The sequence below is a fragment of the Nerophis ophidion genome, linkage group LG08 (assembly GCF_033978795.1).
Source record: "Nerophis ophidion isolate RoL-2023_Sa linkage group LG08, RoL_Noph_v1.0, whole genome shotgun sequence".
Taxonomy (NCBI): Eukaryota; Metazoa; Chordata; class Actinopteri; order Syngnathiformes; family Syngnathidae; genus Nerophis; species Nerophis ophidion.
In genome coordinates, this window is record NC_084618.1 from 48,126,501 (window position 1) to 48,145,859 (window position 19,359).

Genomic DNA, 19,359 nt, shown 5'->3' on the forward strand with positions numbered 1-19,359 from the left:
CCCGGGTCCCGACTTTGAACAGCTAGTGCTTATCTGTGGTCACCTAATCTGTGCCCCCTCTCTCCACAAAGGAGAGGGGGGGCCGGCAGATCAACTGGTCTAAAAGGGGGGTCTATTTAATGGCTGGAGTATACAAATGAGTTTTAAGATGGGACTTAATTGCTTCTACAGTGGTAGCATCTCTAACTGTTACCGGGAGGGCATTCTGACTAGTGGTACGCGTACCACAGTTTGAGAATGACTGATCTGGATCACAAATAGTTGTTTCGAATGTCGATTAAAATGATCATAGGACTCCTTTAAGGTTATCAAACGTATAGTAATAATACATCAATATTTCCTTACATGTCCTTCATGTCCTTTAATGCAATCTTTTCAATACAATCCAAAAAAGAAGCATGGTGTAAACAAGGTGTAAAAATACACCAAAGCAAATTCTCATCATTCACCCTTGTGTGTTATCACAGTGAATCCTTAGCTTCTTATTGCCAAACGCATCCTTCAGGGAGATTCAGCTGGAGGATTTATCGGTGATTATTTTATTTATATGCCATTCAGAGCAGTCACAAGATCAGTTTCATTTATATCAGCTTAAAATCTCCAAACAAACTTACACAGAGCAGCATGCATTTTATTAGTGAATGTTATCACAAACCCAGTCATCCCATCCATGTGAAGAGTGAAGGGGCTATGTCTTTAAAGCACTCTTATTTCACGAGACGCTGTTATTTCATGGGTATATAAGTGAAAAAGGTCAACTGCAGTGTGTGTTGTTGTTGCCAAGGCTGAATCATCTATGAAGAAGCCTTAAATGTTCTGAGCATTGTATCGCTCTCAGAGGTCAACATCCTATGGCAATATTTGTTTTGTTATGCCTAAAGTCCAATTGCTCCAATCCTTGGGTTTATGACAAAAGCTTGGTGGCATCCCCATCACATACCAAAGTCACGCCCCAACCCAGCATTCATTTAAGGCTTTGTCCTAAATATAGGCGTTTGCTTTGTCTCGATTGCTGAGGAGACCTTATAAAAGCCTTTGCACCATTGCAGTTCACATTTTATGGGCTCAGACTTACTGCTGGTAAGGATGTTTGTGTGTTTACTGTTGTTGTTGTGCTAGCTATTGTCAGGTGTAGTTCAGATAACTGTCAAAAACCCCACAATCACTGAAACAACATCTACTTCTAGAGTGAACTGCAAAGATGAGTTTGGATGCTGAAATGTCTGTGTTTGGTGAGGCGGCTCCTTACCTGAGACGACCTGAACGGGAGCGGATCGAGGCCCAAAACCGTCTTTTTGATGCCAAAACGTCTGTGTTTGTGGTGGATCCAAAGGAGCTGTTTGTCAAAGGCACTATACAGAGCAAAGAGAAGGGCAAAGTGACTGTTAAGACTGACACTGGAAAGGTAGAGTGCAACGGAGAAGAAGTGTATGTTACCAATTGCTTATCCGTAACCTTTATCATTGCAGGTGGCAATAGTTACGGATGATGAAGTGTTCCCAATGAACCCCCCAAAGTTTGACAAAATTGAGGACATGGCTATGATGACCCACCTCAACGAAGCAGCTGTGCTGTATAACCTCAAAGAGCGTTATGCAGCGTGGATGATTTATGTGAGTAAATCCCTTTTGATCAACAGCCCCAAGATTTATTTGGAAGATACCAACAATATTATCAATCAATCAATCAATCAATCAATCAATCAATCAATCAATCAATCAATCAATCAATCAATCAATCAATCAATCAATCAATCAAAGTTTACTTATATAGTCCTAAATCAAGATTGTCTCAAATTAGAAACGTAACACTTTTGGCATTACTCACAACAGTCAGTCCAAATTCTTAATAGTATTTGAAGATGACACACACCAAAAGATCCCAAAAACTTGTTTTAAAACCTGTGGAGACCTGGCTTTCCTGGCTATAGCTCTCAGACTCTGGAACTATTTGCACCAGTCCCTTTGTGATCTTGACTGTGTTATCACTTTTAAGAAACATTTGAAAACTTTTCTTTTTAGTAAAGCTTTAAGGTAATGCACCTTTTAACTATCAATTTTAATTAACTTTGTATTCTTTTATGGATGTTACCTCTGTTGTTTTCATTGAATTGTTGTTTTACTTCACTTATGTTTTGCACAGCGCTTTGTGATTGTATCTGTGGAAAGCGCTTTATAAATAAAATGTACTTACTTACTTAAGTTTAAAATGCATTTTTGCTTAAATTGCATTCAGTTGTCAATGAATATTGTTGTTTAATTTTGATGACTCTGGTTTCAAAGTTTTAAAACATCCACAGAAAGCATAGTCATGTTTTCAGGGCTTCCAGCATGTATTCAGTTTCTACTGAGTGACAGTGCGAATAGAGATGACTGGGGCATGGAGATGCATTCAATCTGTTTCAGACTATCAGACTATCAAATATAATTAATCCCTATTGAAAATAATGATGAATTAAAAGATTAGTATTTCCCTCCTAATGGTTCATTGGCCATTTTGGGGCTTGAGCTTAATTGAAGCTGTAGGCGTCAGGCTGTGCACACCTGTAAAAAGTATTTTCTAAATCTAACTTTTACTCCCTCCACTAACCTCAATATATATATATATACATATATATATATATATATATATATATATATATATATATATATATATATATATATATATATATATATACATATGTATATATATATATAATTGTGTGAAGTGTAAAGTAAAATCAAATTAAACAAACTGAACAACTCGGTGAATCAGGCCCCTCATGTGTTGTGTTGTTATTTCAGACATACTCTGGTCTTTTTTGTGTCACTGTGAATCCTTACAAGGGACTCCCAGTGTACAACAAAGAAGTGGTAGTGGCCTACAGGGGCAAGAAGCGCCAGGAGGCACCGCCACACATCTTCTCCATCTCAGACAACGCCTATCAGTTCATGCTCACTGGTAAACTGTTTGCACTATCACATCTAAATGTGGTTCCACTGTAACTGTACAAATGTTTCTTTCAGATAGAGAAAATCAGTCCATCCTTATCACGTAAGGTTGACTCAAACATTATATTACTATACTGTATACTACACTATAGCCATCCATCCATTTTCTAACGCTTGTCCTATATTTTGTTTAAAAAAAACCAACAACAAATGATTCTTGATGTGTGTTTTTTTTGTTCTGTAGTGGAGAATCTGGTGCAGGAAAGACTGTCAACACCAAGCGTGTCATCCAGTACTTTGCAACAATTGCAGGGTCTGGCGACAAAAAGAAAGATGCCGGTGCATCAGGGAAGTTGCAGGTAATGTCAAAATTATTGATTTCTCTTTTCTCATAGCCTGCTGTCCAAAATGTTAAAAAAAAAAAATCATCTTTATTTCTAGGGTAATCTGGAGGATCAGATCATCTCTGCCAACCCACTTCTTGAAGCTTTTGGAAATGCCAAAACTGTTAGAAATGACAACTCATCACGTTTTGTGAGTGACGGGTCTTATTTAAGATTGACTACGAGAGCTTTAGCAAAATTCTGCTTTTGCAAATCTACCCACGTTAACTTTGTGTAAAGCAGACTCCTGTACAAAAAAATGCCATCTGATTTGTTGTTTTTGTCGAAAATGGTTATGTATTCTTCATTAAATTATGCTGACTAAGCAACAACCGGGCACTACGATGGAACATGGGTTAGTACGTCTGCCTCACAATACGAAGGTCCTGAGTAGTCCTGGGTTCAATCCCGGGCTCGGGATCTTTCTGTGTGGAGTTTGCATGTTCTCCCCGTGACTGCGTGGGTTCCCTCTGGGTACTCCGGCTTCCTCCCACTTCCAAAGACATGCACCTGGGCATAGGTTGACTGGCAACACTAAATTGGCCCTAGTGTGTGAATGTTGTCTGTCTATCTGCGTTGGCCCTGCGATGAGGTGGAGACTTGTCCAGGGTGTACCCCGCCTTCCGCCCGATTCTAGCTGAGATAGGCACCAGCGCCCCCCGCTACCCCAAAGGGAGTAAGTGGTAGAAATGGATGGATGATGGATAAGCAACAACCATCCCCACAATGTTTGGACTTAGCAGAGGCAATGCTCAATTGTGAATGACACGGGCAGAGAGCTGATATCAACAATATTTGTGCTCTAAATTAAGTTATACGGGCGGCATGGCGTAGTGGGTAGAGCGGCCGGCCAGAAACCTGAGGGTTGCAGGTTCGCTTCCCACCTATTGACATCCAAAAATTCGCTCTCGTTGTGTCCTTGGGCAGGACACTTCACCCTTGGTCACCGGTGCCGTTCACACTGGTGAATGAATGATGAATGATTGATTGGTGGCGGTCGGAGGGGCCGTAGGCGCAAACTGGCAGCCACGCTTCCGTCAGTCTACCCCAGGGCAGCTGTGGCTACTGATGTAGCTTACCACCACCAGGTGTGAATGAATGTTGAGTCCCACTTCTCTGTGAGCACTTTGAGTGTTTAGAAAAGCGCGATATAAATCAAAGTTATTATTATATGAGAGTTCAAAAACACTAGAACCTCTACACATAAAACTAAGATGGGTGTCTAATATTGTGGTTACCTTCAAGGGGTCATCTAAAGCACTTCATTGTGGTCTACATAACATGTAATGGTTGTTCTTTGGTCAATTTTTACAAACATCTTAAAGCCGCACTCTGACTGTCTGTCTTATTTACGTGGCTCCAATTTGACTGTGTCTTCTCTCCATCAGCCATTTGTAGTTTTTAACGTTTCCAAATGGCAACAGCGAAGGATGCATGTGCATGTACGAGCCAGTCTGCCCCACGATAAGAGGATAGAATAAAAAGAAGGACTTATTGGCTCCAATGTTGGACTACAATGGCCGACTCGAGCAAAGTTCTTTGGGTAAAACTTGACCATTAATAGAGATATACGCTGAAAAACCTCACAAATTGGGCAAATTCCAAATGGCTCGTTTGGAGGAAGTATGAAGGAAGGCAAGATTATTGGATAAATAACTCTGCTGTGCCTCCATGGTTTGATTTCACATTTTTGGGACTGATGCAGATCACAAAAACATGTACTAATGGGTAGGAAGCATTGGTTTTGCATAATTGTTCCCCTATAAGAGGGTAAAATATTAAAAACATCTCTCAATAGAAAAGATGAGAAGGGAAAGTAAGAAAGAGTAAGAGGTTGAATAAGAAACCATGGGAAGGATAGTCGGGGAGATGAAAAAGGTAAACAAGAGTACTAGGTGCCAGATCTTAAAGGCAGTTGTGAGTCTGGAGAGAAAGGACGAAGAGAAGGACTTGTATCATCTGGTTGGATAGAGACCGAGCTTTAAAGGATGTGTTGAAGGTTAGGGAGATTAAAGAAAACAACTGCACTTTGACGTAAATTTTACATAACTTTTGCTCCATAGTAAATTTTATTACCTACTTTCTGCGTATGTCTGCAAGAAGTTGGTTTGCCGGGGTATACACAGAGAACAAAAAGAACCCCGCCCTACCCTCGCCAAAATAATACATTTCAATCATTATAATTTTAATTTATTTCAAGGTCATCACGCAATGTTTCTTTTCCAAACACAGCCGAACATTAACTTCATAAACAGTACAGCGAATCACCGGGTCGCAACATTAGGTACACTTGCACACTCCGATTTTTACAGCACAGCCTCAAAAAAATCTGCTTTTACCTGAATTTGTACTACTATATGTTGCACATCAATGTCATGTTAACGTCACAATGGCATTTCTTTTCCTGCCACAGTACAGCGGCTAATCTAATTTCGTAGTGAGCCAAATATTGTGGACAAATAAACACAGAATTATTTATTCTAAAGTACTTTTTTTTATTGACGTAGAGCAGGTGGGAGTGTGTGAAATGAGAACATACCTATCCCTTTATGTATGTCTGCCAGGGTGTGATGCCACAGATTCCCCCCTGTTAAAAATTGTCCAAAACCCTGCAAAGCCTATATCAAAATACATGAACCTCATGAGTTGGCATTGTTTGACATGAGTATCCAATATTGCAACAACAATTTTTAAGTCTGAAAAGACAAAATTCATCATAGGTCTGCTTTAACATAATTTTGGAGAGTGAGAAGATACTCGAGCAATATCAAAGACTTGTTCTTGTAGGGATCTTTAACAATCAAGGTGACGTAAATAGCTGCAACAACAACAGACAAATCAAGCTGATAAGCCATACCATGAATATATGGCAATGAGTTATTGAAGTTGGGTTAAGACTTGATGTGATAATTATTGAGCATCAGTGCGACTTCATGCCCAAAAAGAGCACGACAGAGGCAATGTGCGCTCTGAGAGTGCTGTATGAGCCGTAAAACTTTCACTGTGTCGATGGATCTCGAGAAAGCTTATGGTAGACTGCCAAGAGAGAAGCTGTGTTTCTGGTGCAGGACATGGTACGTATGAAGATAGCAAGACATGGGGGTTGTGGAGTGGAATACCTTCTTGTTCACAATGGTGATGGGCATGTTGACAGATGAGATGAAGAGGGACTAACCATAAACTATGTTTGCTGATGACAGTCATCTGTCGTGAAATTTTCACACGGAGCAAGCTGGATAGACATGCTTAAAACTGGGAGTAACCCAAGATGGAAGGTTGAGATGTTTGTGGGGGGATACTGGATATACAGCATTGGACAAAGGAGGTAGAGGATGAAGCTGATAGACCGGAGGAACACGTAGGAGGTTGATCGATGTAGAGAGGACATGAAGAGGGTTGGTATGACAAAAGAAGTTGCAGGGGTGAGATGCAGGCAGGCGATCCGCTCTGACGACCCCTAAAGGGAGGAGCTGTAAACCAAGAGATCTTTGTAAAGTCTAAGGTTTTGTAAGGTCAAATATTATGTCGAGAATGTCTATTTTCATTACAATGCAAACATTTTTGTATGTTTCATCTATCAGGGCAAATTCATAAGAATTCACTTTGGAACAACGGGGAAGCTGGCCTCTGCTGATATAGAAACGTGTGAGTTTCAATGAAAATGAAATATACACTTGTACTTTTTAAACTTTTAATCCTGATAAACACATGTTTGGTAGACTTGTTGGAAAAATCCAGAGTTACGTTCCAGCTGAATGCAGAGAGAAGCTACCATATTTTCTACCAGATCATGTCCAACAAGAAACCTGAGCTCATAGGTAACTTAGGGCCAATCGTCAAGTTGATATTTTAAAATGAGTAATTACTATATACTTCATTTAAATATTTCCTGCAGAAACTTTGCTTATTACCACCAACCCTTACGACTACCCATTTGTCAGCCAAGGGGAGATCAGCGTAGCCAGCATCAATGACGGCGACGAGCTGATGGCCACAGATGTAAGACAAAAAGTTGAATGATTTATCGAACCTACAAATTTTGTCACAGTATTTGTCACAATGTGTTTTCAGAGCGCTATTGATGTCCTTGGATTCACTGGAGAGGAGCGGCTCGGCATTTACAAACTAACTGGTGCTGTGATACATTATGGGAACATGAAATTTAAGCAGAAGCAGAGAGAGGAGCAGGCAGAACCAGATGGGGCAGAGGGTAATTGGTATTCATGGAACTCTGTACTATGTTTTCATGGTTCCATTACGTCTGAGCATGTGAGAAATTAATTCTAACTGTAGTTCTTTTTTTTTTTCATGTTTTCTGTTCAAAACCAAATCAGTGGCTGACAAAGTAGCTTATCTGATGGGTCTCAACTCGGCAGATCTATTGAAAGCATTGTGTTACCCCAGAGTGAAAGTTGGGAATGAGTATGTCACCAAAGGACAGACTGTGCAACAGGTACGTTTTGTTGGAGATAAATTATTTAACCATTCCAATGTAATCATTACTCCAGTGCCATAAACTCTATAACAGGGCTTTTCACCTGGCAGCCCTTGAGCCAAATCTACAGGATCCCGGGAATAACACCAGACTGGCCCATGAGTTTAGTTCGAAAAACTTGGAAGAGATGAACATTTTGGCAGCAGAAAAAACTCTTGAGCATTGTCATAGAGACAATCTTTGCCAAGTTTTTTGCAGTAGGTTCTTAAAAACAGCAAAGGGCTCCTGTTTAAAATACAGGGCAATTGTTTTTCTAAATTTTGTTACTCTGACAAAATGAATAGCAGATGTGTCTTAGAATAGTTGACGATTATACGATTCAAATCACAAAAGTTTGAATTGATGATCAACCTTGGGGCGAATTTTCGGACATTGAATCCCCCTCCTCCCAGAAAGGCGAGTTGAGTACCCACAAGGCTCTCGACTATGAGAAGCCTTAGTCGAAGACAGCCCTAATAAATGGCCAAAATTCTAATGTCCTCTGCAGTGGTTCTCAAAAATATACAAAATAAGAGTAATCGTGAAGGCACCCTGGTCTTTAGCTTTCAGGAATGTGGTCCCTAAAACAATTTGTTGAATGGCCCTCCCTATTGACATGTAAAGGTTGGTAACAACTAATATCCCAAAGTGATACATTGTGCTAGAAGCTAGTGATAAAAAATGTCAGCAGTATTAGGGACCTAGTAGTTAATGTTTGATCAGATTAAATGCCACGCTGCTGTGGGTTATTAGTACAATAAATCTTGCTGTCACAAAACCTTTGTAAAGCTCTTGCCTGTAGGGCATTGTAATCCATGACCCATGTAAGATGCTCGATGTTGTGGTACTTGAAATTTCATCGAAACAAAACTCAAAGTTGGCAAACTATTTTATGTTTTTTCGATTCTCCTGGCCAATAAAAAATTGAGTCATAGAGTTTATAATTCTCAAAAATTATCCAGGTTTTGAAATTCTCCTTAGCCCTTTGTAAAATTTCCAACTGAACTGTAGGGAAATCATGGAATTTTGACAAAGATAATACTGATTCAATTTTCCATAAGTAACTACACTGTACACAATACAGTCAGACTGTTTTATATAATTTCAGGTATACAACTCCATTGGTGCTTTGGCCAAATCCGTCTATGAAAAGATGTTTCTGTGGATGGTCATTCGCATTAATCAGATGCTGGACACAAAGCAACCACGCCAGTTTTTCATTGGCGTATTGGATATCGCTGGTTTTGAAATCTTTGATGTATGTGTGCATACATAATTACTGGTGTCAAAATGGAATCTTGTAGTTCAAGTCCAACATTGTCTTTTTCAGTATAATAGTCTGGAGCAGCTGTGTATCAATTTTACCAACGAGAAACTGCAACAGTTTTTCAATCATCACATGTTTGTGTTGGAGCAAGAAGAGTACAAGAAGGAGGGCATTGAGTGGGAGTTCATTGACTTTGGGATGGATCTGGCGGCTTGTATAGAACTCATTGAAAAGGTTAGTTACATCTTTTACCCAACATTCTTGAGAAATCATGACAATTTCACCTTTAAACCGCTGTTCTCCACAGCCGATGGGCATCTTTTCCATCCTGGAAGAGGAATGCATGTTCCCCAAGGCATCAGATACAACTTTCAAAAACAAACTCTACGACCAACATCTTGGAAAATCCAACAATTTTCAAAAGCCCAAGCCTGTCAAAGGCAAAGCTGAGGCTCACTTCTCCTTGGTTCACTATGCTGGCACTGTGGACTACAGCATCACGGGTTGGTTAGACAAAAACAAGGACCCACTCAATGAAACTGTAGTCCAGCTCTACCAAAAAGCAGGCCTAAAACTATTGGCCTTTCTTTATTGCAGTTATTCTTCATCAGATGGTAAGTCCTTGAATTACTAACACATTTCGGTGACACACTTTGCTTGTAAAGTGATTTATCATAAAATATTGGTTGTCAGAGAACGGTGGCAGATCTGGAGTTACGGCAAAGAAAGCTTCAAAAAAGAAGGGCTCATCTTTTCAGACAGTTTCAGCTGTTTTCAGGGTAACATCTTTATGAAACACAGTCTGATTACATTTTTATAAGTTTGCCACATGGTAATGACACTGATTCTTTCAAACAGGAGAACCTTGGGAAGCTCATGACCAATCTCAGGAGCACCCATCCGCATTTTGTTCGGTGTCTCATTCCAAATGAAACTAAAACTCCAGGTATTTCTGTTTTACAGGACTATACACTCACAGGTCACAAAAAGTAAGAAAAACCTGATGTGACCAAACTCAATTAAATTTATTTTAGATTACCTCTTGAGATTTGTCAAAATAGCTAAAGCCATTCATTTAATTGCACCGTTTCAATATTTTGTGGAAATAGGTTTTTCGTTAAGATTCAAACTAGAAATGAGCACACAAAAATATGATCAGATTGAGCTATTTTCTAATAAAACAGTGCAAGTCCCTGGTGACTAACCCTAGCTATTATAAATAAATAAATGGGTTGTACTTGCGCCATGCAAGGCGCTAACCAGCATCCATCAGGAGCAAGGGTGAAGTGTCTTGCTAAGGACACAACGGACGTGACGGGGTTGGTACTAGGTGGGGATTGAACCAGGGACCCTCGGGTTGCGCACGGCCACTCTTCCACTGCGCCATGTCGTCTATTGAGTGCCTTTTTGTTGTTGTTTTTATTGTTTGTCTTTTCAAGAATGAAAAATTAGTTAAAATGATAGGATTATACAGCCTGGATTAGACATTTGGATTCTAGCTAGGGGGAACGGCTTTAATGAAAACAAACAGCCAAAGAAGAATATAATATTACGTCGTATGTCCACAATCTTGTTGGGGATGTGTATCAAAAGCTGTGTCGGTTCTTATTTAGCACATCTGCCATAATTTTAAACTTTTGTAAAGTTTACTAGAAATTTGTTGTAGTGTTTTTGCATTATCCTGCTAACTTTAACAGCCAGGGTGGAACTGGACTTGACGGAGGTAACAACTGAAACTGTTGCGATGTGGATTTGGCAGCTATTGCAATTTTTTTTTAAAAATCATAAATTCAGCCATTTAACATTTTAGCTTCAATGAGCGTAGTGTCCCAAATGAAGAACCACCATCAAAACATCAGTGAACGCAACGTGACTGCATTATGACTGTGACTTTGGCCTTTAGGAATCATGGAACATCACCTGGTCATACACCAGCTGCGCTGTAACGGTGTGCTGGAGGGAATTAGGATCTGCAGGAAAGGGTTCCCCAGTAGGATTTTGTATGGGGATTTCAAGCAAAGGTATTGTAAGTAGAAGTAAAATAAGTCAGGACGTTGAATTGTTAATCGTATTTTTCTGTAGGTATAAAGTACTGAATGCCAGCGTGATCCCTGAAGGACAATTCATCGACAACAAGAAAGCTGCTGAGAAGCTCTTGGGCTCTATCGACGTGGATCATTTACAGTACAGATTTGGCCACACAAAGGTATCTTCAATCCATCGAACACACCAACATTTGCTTTAGGGTAGTTGTCAATGAATGTTTTATACCTGTATATGTTGTACAATTCTTCAGGTGTTCTTCAAAGCAGGGCTTCTGGGTCTGCTGGAAGAAATGAGGGATGAACGACTTGCCTCTCTCATCACCATCACTCAAGCCTTGTGCCGTGGTTTCCTCAGGAGGAAGGATTTTCTGCAAATGATGTCTCGGAGGTAAAGGGAATTATGGCACAAGAATCACAATAATTGAGAGCCAATGTTTATATTGATGCACAATTGCCTCAATTCTATCTTTGTAGAGAATGTATTTATATTATCCAGTACAACATCCGCTCCTTTATGAACGTAAAACACTGGCCCTGGATGAAGCTTTATTTCAAGATCAAGCCATTGTTGAGGAGCGCTGAAACTGAGAAGGAAATGGCCACCATGAAGGAAGAATTTGCCAAGTGCAAAGAGGATTTAGCCAAAGCCGAGGCTAAGAAAAAGGAGCTTGAAGCCAAAATGGTTTCTCTGATTCAAGAAAAGAATGACTTGTGTTTGCAGATCCAAGCTGTGAGTAGACCCTCCGACAAAAAAATGTATATTTGTCTTAATAGTTCCAGCAGATAGTGTTGTTTTATTTCTTTCTGATATGTATCATGCTTGAAAGGGATCGAACTTCATTATGAATGTGTGTGAACAAAAATAAACTTTTTTTATTTTCAATTTTAATTAAATGATAGCATATTTTATACATCCATGAAGTAAATTAAAACTAATTAATTTAATAAAACTTTACATTTTTTAATAAAAAAAAAAAAATAACATATTACATAGCTACACTTTTAAAGTAACTTGCTCAACATAAACTGTGATATGTTCAGACATAGGAGTTATGTCTTTATTTGGTTTTTATGGTTGAGTAGCTAAACTCAAGGTGAGCATGTGGAAAATAGTTTGGTTGAGTGAAATATAATATATAATTTTTTTAATTGTCTGGGTTTTTTTTTTCCTTTTGTTTTGAGCATTCTGTGTTGATGTATTTGCTGTGTTTTATGTGTGATGTAGGAAGGGGAAAGTTTGGCAGACGCAGAGGAAAGATGTGACGGACTCATAAAAATCAAGATTGTACTGGAGGCAAAAACCAAAGAACTGCGAGAACGACTGGAGGATGAGGAAGAAGTGAATGCTGAGCTTACCGCCAAGAGGAGGAAGCTGGAGGACGAATGTTTGGAGCTAAAGAGGGACGTTGATGACTTAGAGCTCACCCTGGTTAAAGTAGAAAAGGAAAAACATTCAACTGAAAACAAGGTTTGTGTCTTCTGGGTTTTTAACCTGCAAAGACAATTATTTCATTCAGAGTGATCCTTCAGGTCAAGAATCTGATAGAAGAGATGTCCACTCTGGATGATACCATTGCCACATTATCCAAGGAGAAGTCTGCTTTGCAGCAAGCGCATCAGCAGACCCTTGAGGACCTGCAAACAGAGGAAGACAAAGTCAACTCTCTGAGCAAAGCTAAGGTCAAGCTGGAGCAACAAGTTGATGATGTATGTCAAAAGCCTTTACTCTTTTTCTAAATCCATGCGATGATGGCTTTAAAATCTCACTGAAAATGTATCTATGGGTTAGCTTGAGGGCTCTCTAGAACACGAGAAAAAGTACCGCATGGATGTCGAAAGGGCCAAGAGAAAAATAGACGCAGATCTTAAACTAGCCCAAGAAGCCATCATGGATTTGGAAAATGACAAAAAACAGCTGGAGGAGAACCTTAAAAAGTATGCACTGATACAAATATTTAAACCAGAGCCCAATTGCTTATGAAGGTGCCATTTGAATATGTGCTATGTTTTTTCAGAAAAGACTTTGAAATGAGTCAACTTTCATCCAAAATCGAGGATGAGCAGAGTATGGCTGGCCAGTCTCAGAAGAAAATCAAGGAGCTGCAGGTATTTTAGAAATAAATCAATATTTTCATTTAGAACATAAATCAATTGAATGAATACAATTACATACCATTGAACGTAAATTCAACACACTTAACTGATTAATAAAAATGGATCAGACTGAACCGCACCCTGAGGAAACTTGCTTTGACATTCCACGTACAGATGACATATGCAGAAATGATTTGAGGTCATGATACAATTTCTTTGAAAAGACCCTCTCCCCCCTCTGTCTGCCGGCGCAACACTACTTAGAACGCATGCTCGGAAAAAAATGCTCGTCATAGTCACCTCTAACCTGGAAGTGTATCTTTACCCTGTTTTTTAATGTAGACTATTGCCACATTTCTTTTAACAGTAAACTTTGCTCGCCTCACCATCAGCAGCTGTTAGACTAGCCCCGTTGTAGTGAATCACACCTGAGCCATCACACATGAATCATATCTTTAATGGACATGTGAAAGTTAACAATGTGATAAAGAACATTTCACAACAATCATAGATATCTGTTCTGCTTGTAGGCTGAAATTGGCGGTCGTCCTTGACGGCCGCAACCACTTCATGGCTTCACAGTAGTTATTAGGGCTGCGAATCTTTGGGTGTTTCACGATTCGATTCAATATCGATTCTTGGGGTCACAATTCGATAATACATGGATATTTTTTATTTGATTCGATTCTCGATTCAAAAACAATATTTTTCCGATTCAAAACGATTCTTTTTTCATTCAATGCATAGGATTTCAGCAGGATCTACCCCAGTCTGCTGACATGCAAGCAGAGTAGTAGATTTAAAAAAAAAAAAGCTTTTATAATTGTAAAGGACAATGTTTTATCAACTGATTGCAAGAATGTAAATTTGTTTTAACTATTAAACAAACCAAAAATCTGACTTATTTTATCTTTGTGAAAACATTGGACACAGTGTGTTGTCAAGCTTATGAGATGCGATGCAAGGGTAAGCCACTGTGACACTATTGTTCTTTTATTTTTTTTATAAATGTCTAATGATAATGTCAATGAGGGATTTTTAATCACTGCTATACTGAAATTATAACTATTATTGATACTGTTGTTGATAATATTTATTTTTGTTTCACTAGTTTTGGTTTGTTTTGTGTCCTGTTTGTGTCTACTCAATTGCTCTGTTTATTGCAGTTCTGAGAGTTGCTGGGTCAGGTTTGGTTTTGGAATTGGATTGCATTGTTATGGTATTAATGTGTAGTGGTTTGTTGGATTGATTAAAAAAAAAAAAAATGATTTTTTTCAAATGAGAATTGATTCTGAATCACACAACGTATTTGATTCGATTCGTATTCGAATCGATTTTTTCCCACAGCCGTAGTAGTTATGGAGTACTAAACTAGACGTTAAGTAATCACTCGGCATACATCGCGGACAATAACTGATACAGGCTGCTTTGCCAGTCCAAATGTATTTGCTGTTTTTCGTAGTCTGTCGTCTCCCGTTTGACAAATGGACAACGTTTTTCACGAATTAGAATCACAGCTGATCCGGACATTCGAAAGTTCTCTTTCCGTTCAGCTGGCACAACACCCTCGTTGACAAACATATCCCACCAGGCCTTGTGCAAAAACGTCACTCAACCGTCCATGTTGCCGTCTGAGAGGTGTTGTATCCAAAATAGGTGCATTCTTGAGTTTGCTTCTCTTAAGGTATTCATGTGTGATTTCCACACGTGCATGTCTGGATGACTCGCCTCCATCTTCCTGACATCACTTCCTGTGTGGGGCGCAGTCTTTCTGGCGTCACTTCCTCACCAAACTCAGTTTGTAAACGATCAATGACTCCATACAAAGCTAAGAGCCGGAGGTTCAAGAAATAGACTGCACTTATCCGTGTAAAAAAATGTTCGAAGAGGGGCACCTTAAACACAGATTTGATGTGGCTGAAATGAGGCTCAGGCTAAATAATGGCCTTAGTCTGTAACTTTTGGGACCCCCGTTAATTAGGAGCCCTTGGAATTGTCCTAACTTGTGTCCCTGCTTAAACAACCCACGTTTGTTGGAGTTTTCCTAGTATGTAGCCTACTTTTAGTATAAACATGACACCTGTCCTGTGACACCAATCTTAGGCACGCATCGAAGAGCTGGAAGAAGAGATTGAAGCAGAGCATTTGGCCCGAGCCAAGGTGGAGAAGCAGAGGTGTGACCTCTCAAGGGAGCTTGAGGAGATCAGTGAGAGGCTGGAGGAGTCCGCAGGGGCAACCACAACTCAGATAGAGATGAACAAGAAGCGAGAGGTGGAATTTCAGAAATTGAGACGAGACCTCGAGGAGTCCACCCTCCACCACGAGGCCATAGCTGCCGCACTGAGAAAGAAACACGCGAACAGTGTGGCTGAGTTGGGAGAGCACATTGACAACCTGCAGCGAGTCAAACAGAAGCTGGAGAAGGAGAAGAGCGAGTACAAGATGGAGGTTGATGACATGTCTGGTAGTGTGGAGGCTGCAGTCAAAGCCAAGGTAATCTGGGGTTGTATAACTAAGTGGTCTAAAAGTAACTATTTTTTTCATGACATTATTATGTTTGAATTGTTTTTAAAACGCAGAGCAATTATGAGAAGCTGTGTCACTCCATGGAGGACCAACTGAGTGAATACAAGACAAAACACGATGAAGACACACGTTTGATAACCGACTTAAATGCTCAAAGGTCACGGCTTCAGAATGAAAATGGTAATTTCTGGAGTACAATCTTGAAAAAATGACTCTTGTTGATGTTTACTGAAGTTATTTGTGTGACTAGGTGAGTTTTCTCGTCTTCTTGGGGAGAAGGAAACAAGCCTTGCTCAAATATCAAAAGCCAAGCTTGCCTTCTCCCAGCAAATTGAGGATCTCAAGAGGCAGGTTGAAGAGGAAACTAAGGTATTTTGTACTATGGTTTTCTTCATTTTAGAAGCAATAGTCAGTGATGCAAATGTTATTCGACGCTTGCATGTTTTATAGCTTAGGACAAATTGGAAGCAATGTCGCGGAAACCTGTGAAAGATGTTGAAACATACTGTACCTCCTAGATCAGGGGTGTCAAACTCAAATACAGAGTGGGCCAAAATTTAAAACTGAACAAAGCCGCAGGCCGAGGTTGAACAAATTAATCTTTTAATAGGGACCCAAAAAAAAGATTTTCTTTTAATAGGGACCCCAAAAAAAAGTTTTCATTGAATATTGAACAAACAAGGCTTATATAACTTTATAGTGACATGCAAAATTGAGTTTAAAATAATAATAATAATAATTAGAAAATATCAATGGCATATCAAATCAAATTTAAATAAAAATTGAATGCCTCTTTTGTATTTGCAGCCTTCTGAGGTAAATATTAACATTAACTTTTTCCAGAGGCTAATACATTTGAAAATAAAATAATGAATGAATCAACCATTCAGGCCTTTTTACTGCTCAGTTAATGTCGGGGCTCAGGTGGATGGGCTTAGGGGGGCGGGGTTTGTTGGTAGCGGAGAGGGGGTGTATATTGTAGCGGTCCGGGAGAGTTAGTGCTGCAAGGGGTTTTGGGTATTTGTTCTGTTGTGTTTATGTTGTGTTACGGTGCGGATGTTCTCCCGAAATGTGTTGGTCATTCTTGTTTGGTGTGGGTTCACAGAGTGGCGCATATTTGTAACAGTGTTAAAGTTGTTTATATGGCCACCCTCAGTGTGACCTGTATGCTGTTGATCAAGTATGCCTTGCATTTACTTACATGTGTGTAGAAGCCACATATATTACGTGACTGGGCCGGCACGCTGTTTGTGAGGAGGAAAAAAAGACTTGACGACAGGTTGCAGGGGACGCTAAAGGCAGTGCCTTTAAGGCACACCCCCAATATTGTTGTCCGGGTGGAATTCGGGAGAATGGTTGCACCGGGAGATTTTCGGGAGGGGCACTGAAATTCAACAGTCTCCCGGGAAATCGGTGAATGCGGTGTTACAGCGGCACCGCTGTACAACACCGGCGGGCCAGATCTAATGTTAATTTGATATTGCCTCAAGGGCCAAATTAAATTACATGGTGGGCCAGATTTGGCCCGCGGGCCAGAGTTTGACACCTATGTCCTAGATGGATGGCAACACAAGATCATCTTTTATGTGTTTAGTTGCACAAATGTATGTTGAATAGGACTAGATCATAATAAATAAAACTGAGAATTACTGCGGGGATTATCACCAGTTTTGCTATTGCAACAAATAAATCACGTCAGGCTTTTGTCAGCAATTTTAAGGCTTAAAGCCTGATGTGACAGACGTATACTGTACGTCAAATATATCAATATTATTTGTGGCACATAATAATTTATATAAAAAATATATAGTAAGAAAAGTTACATTGTAATATTTGATAGCTTATTTTAGCATTACAATGGTTACATTTTTAAAAATAAGCTTTGGAAATTAGTATGCACTGTATATCATGTGTTTACATGACACACTTCCTTTAAGGGAAGCCATATCCTGCGAGAGTCACATGACTGTCACATGACAGCAATTCCTAAATGTTTCATATGTGTTACTCAAGTCCAGCACAAAGTTTTTAGGGTTAATTTTAGGACATGAAAAGTGTGGCTAAGCATATCGCCATGGGTTTAGGTTAGGTAAGAATTGTGCTTGATGACCAATAAAATTACACTTACAGAGTTAATCATTTAATAGCTCATTGAGCTGAAGTCTTGCTGGCTCAGTTTAAGGATGGGTACCTTTCACAATTGAACTGATACAGTACCATTCCAAATACCTGGAAATTGATACCACTACTCAACGGTAAAAATTTCCGCTACATTTTTTTGTGTTCATGTGGTATACATGTCATGTTGTTTGAAAATAAAATCAAATTTAAAAAAAAATTTAAACATTGAGGTGATAATGATAACTGTGTTGACGAGTTTTTATATCTTGTTTTCTTACACTTCTTTGTCTTATTTGCCAGCAGGCCTTCATATCAATTTGTCATAGTTGTGAAGTAGTCCCACCGTTATGTTTAAAGTGCTTGTCACAATCTTCTTAGCCGGAGTATAACCCAATGCAAAGCAAAAATAATAAGAATGATGACAAAAAACACTCAAAAAGGAGTGAGGAAAAATAATTTGGGAAGTTGTTGTGGAGAGGTAATAGTTAAAACTACTCAGCAACGCCAGGGCAGAGCCACAGGAGAAAAGAAGCGTGAATGGAGCCAAAGCAGAGGCGATGAGCACGACCGGAAGGGTGAACCATTAGGAATCTACTGGTGCTGAGTAAATGGACTGGAGAGCTTAAGTACCCAGGAGGAATTGAGTATCAGGGTTGTGCGTAGGTGGCTCCGCACCATGTCCAAGAAACCAGGCACTGCAACAAAAAGCAGACAGATCATGACAACAAGCGATATTGTATTTTGTTGAGTCCAACAAAGTGCTTATACTATAAGTATTGTACTTTTTACACACCAGCTGTTTGATTGTAATGTGCTTCTTAGTTGTAGGTTTGTTCTTAGTTGAGGTGTTGAATTTGCCATGTAAAATTGCTATTGCTACTCAGTGGCATGTATATGGCATATCCCATGCACATTAGCGTTGATCTAGTGCACGTTAGAAAGTGGAGCCTTACAATTTAGTTTTTTCTATCAGGCATGCTCTCTTTGTTGGCATGGAAAATTGCAATGTTAACTATTTTGATCAATCAATCAATGTTTATTTATATGGCCCTAAATCACAAGTGTCTCAAAGGGCTGCATAAACCACAACGACATCCTCGTAGAGCTCACATAAGGGCAAGGAAAAACTCACACCCAGTGGGAGGTCGGTGACAGTGACAATGATGACTATGATGACTATATGTGGGCAACCCCACCCCCCAGTCCCCATAGGGGACCGAAAGCAATGGATGTCGAGCGTGTCTAACATGATATTGTGAAAGTCCAATCCATAGTGGATCTAACATAACGGTGAGAGTTTAGTCCAAAGTGGATCCAATATAGTAGCGAGAGTCCCGTCCATAGTGGAGCCAGCAGGAAGCAGTCGCCAGCGGAGGCGGATCAGCAGCGCAGAGATGTCCCCAACCGATACACAGGCGAGCGGTCCATTCTGGGTCCCAACTCTGGACAAGCGGTCCATCCTGGGTCCCGACTCTGGACAGCCAGTACTTCATCCATGGCCACCGGACCTGTGACCCCA

The 19,359-nt window shown here is 39.8% G+C and overlaps 1 protein-coding gene across 1 annotated transcript in view; it reads left to right on the forward strand.

The window, feature by feature from the left end:
* The first annotated feature begins 1,195 nt into the window (after positions 1-1,195).
* LOC133557863 (myosin-4-like) overlaps positions 1,196-19,359 on the forward strand; it is a 34,002-nt gene continuing 15,838 nt past the window's right edge. The window contains exons 1-27 of the mRNA XM_061908731.1: positions 1,196-1,405; positions 1,470-1,613; positions 2,784-2,940; positions 3,006-3,033; positions 3,175-3,289; positions 3,372-3,464; positions 6,895-6,958; positions 7,033-7,131; positions 7,209-7,312; positions 7,385-7,523; positions 7,648-7,766; positions 8,896-9,045; positions 9,118-9,288; positions 9,362-9,668; positions 9,748-9,833; positions 9,913-10,000; positions 10,958-11,075; positions 11,137-11,260; positions 11,351-11,487; positions 11,574-11,829; positions 12,325-12,567; positions 12,630-12,806; positions 12,889-13,034; positions 13,115-13,205; positions 15,297-15,686; positions 15,773-15,899; positions 15,970-16,088. Coding sequence (XP_061764715.1) covers positions 1,202-1,405; positions 1,470-1,613; positions 2,784-2,940; positions 3,006-3,033; positions 3,175-3,289; positions 3,372-3,464; positions 6,895-6,958; positions 7,033-7,131; positions 7,209-7,312; positions 7,385-7,523; positions 7,648-7,766; positions 8,896-9,045; positions 9,118-9,288; positions 9,362-9,668; positions 9,748-9,833; positions 9,913-10,000; positions 10,958-11,075; positions 11,137-11,260; positions 11,351-11,487; positions 11,574-11,829; positions 12,325-12,567; positions 12,630-12,806; positions 12,889-13,034; positions 13,115-13,205; positions 15,297-15,686; positions 15,773-15,899; positions 15,970-16,088 — 3,996 coding nt within the window. The 5' untranslated portion in view covers positions 1,196-1,201. The remainder of the gene's footprint in view (positions 1,406-1,469; positions 1,614-2,783; positions 2,941-3,005; positions 3,034-3,174; positions 3,290-3,371; positions 3,465-6,894; positions 6,959-7,032; positions 7,132-7,208; positions 7,313-7,384; positions 7,524-7,647; positions 7,767-8,895; positions 9,046-9,117; positions 9,289-9,361; positions 9,669-9,747; positions 9,834-9,912; positions 10,001-10,957; positions 11,076-11,136; positions 11,261-11,350; positions 11,488-11,573; positions 11,830-12,324; positions 12,568-12,629; positions 12,807-12,888; positions 13,035-13,114; positions 13,206-15,296; positions 15,687-15,772; positions 15,900-15,969; positions 16,089-19,359) is intronic.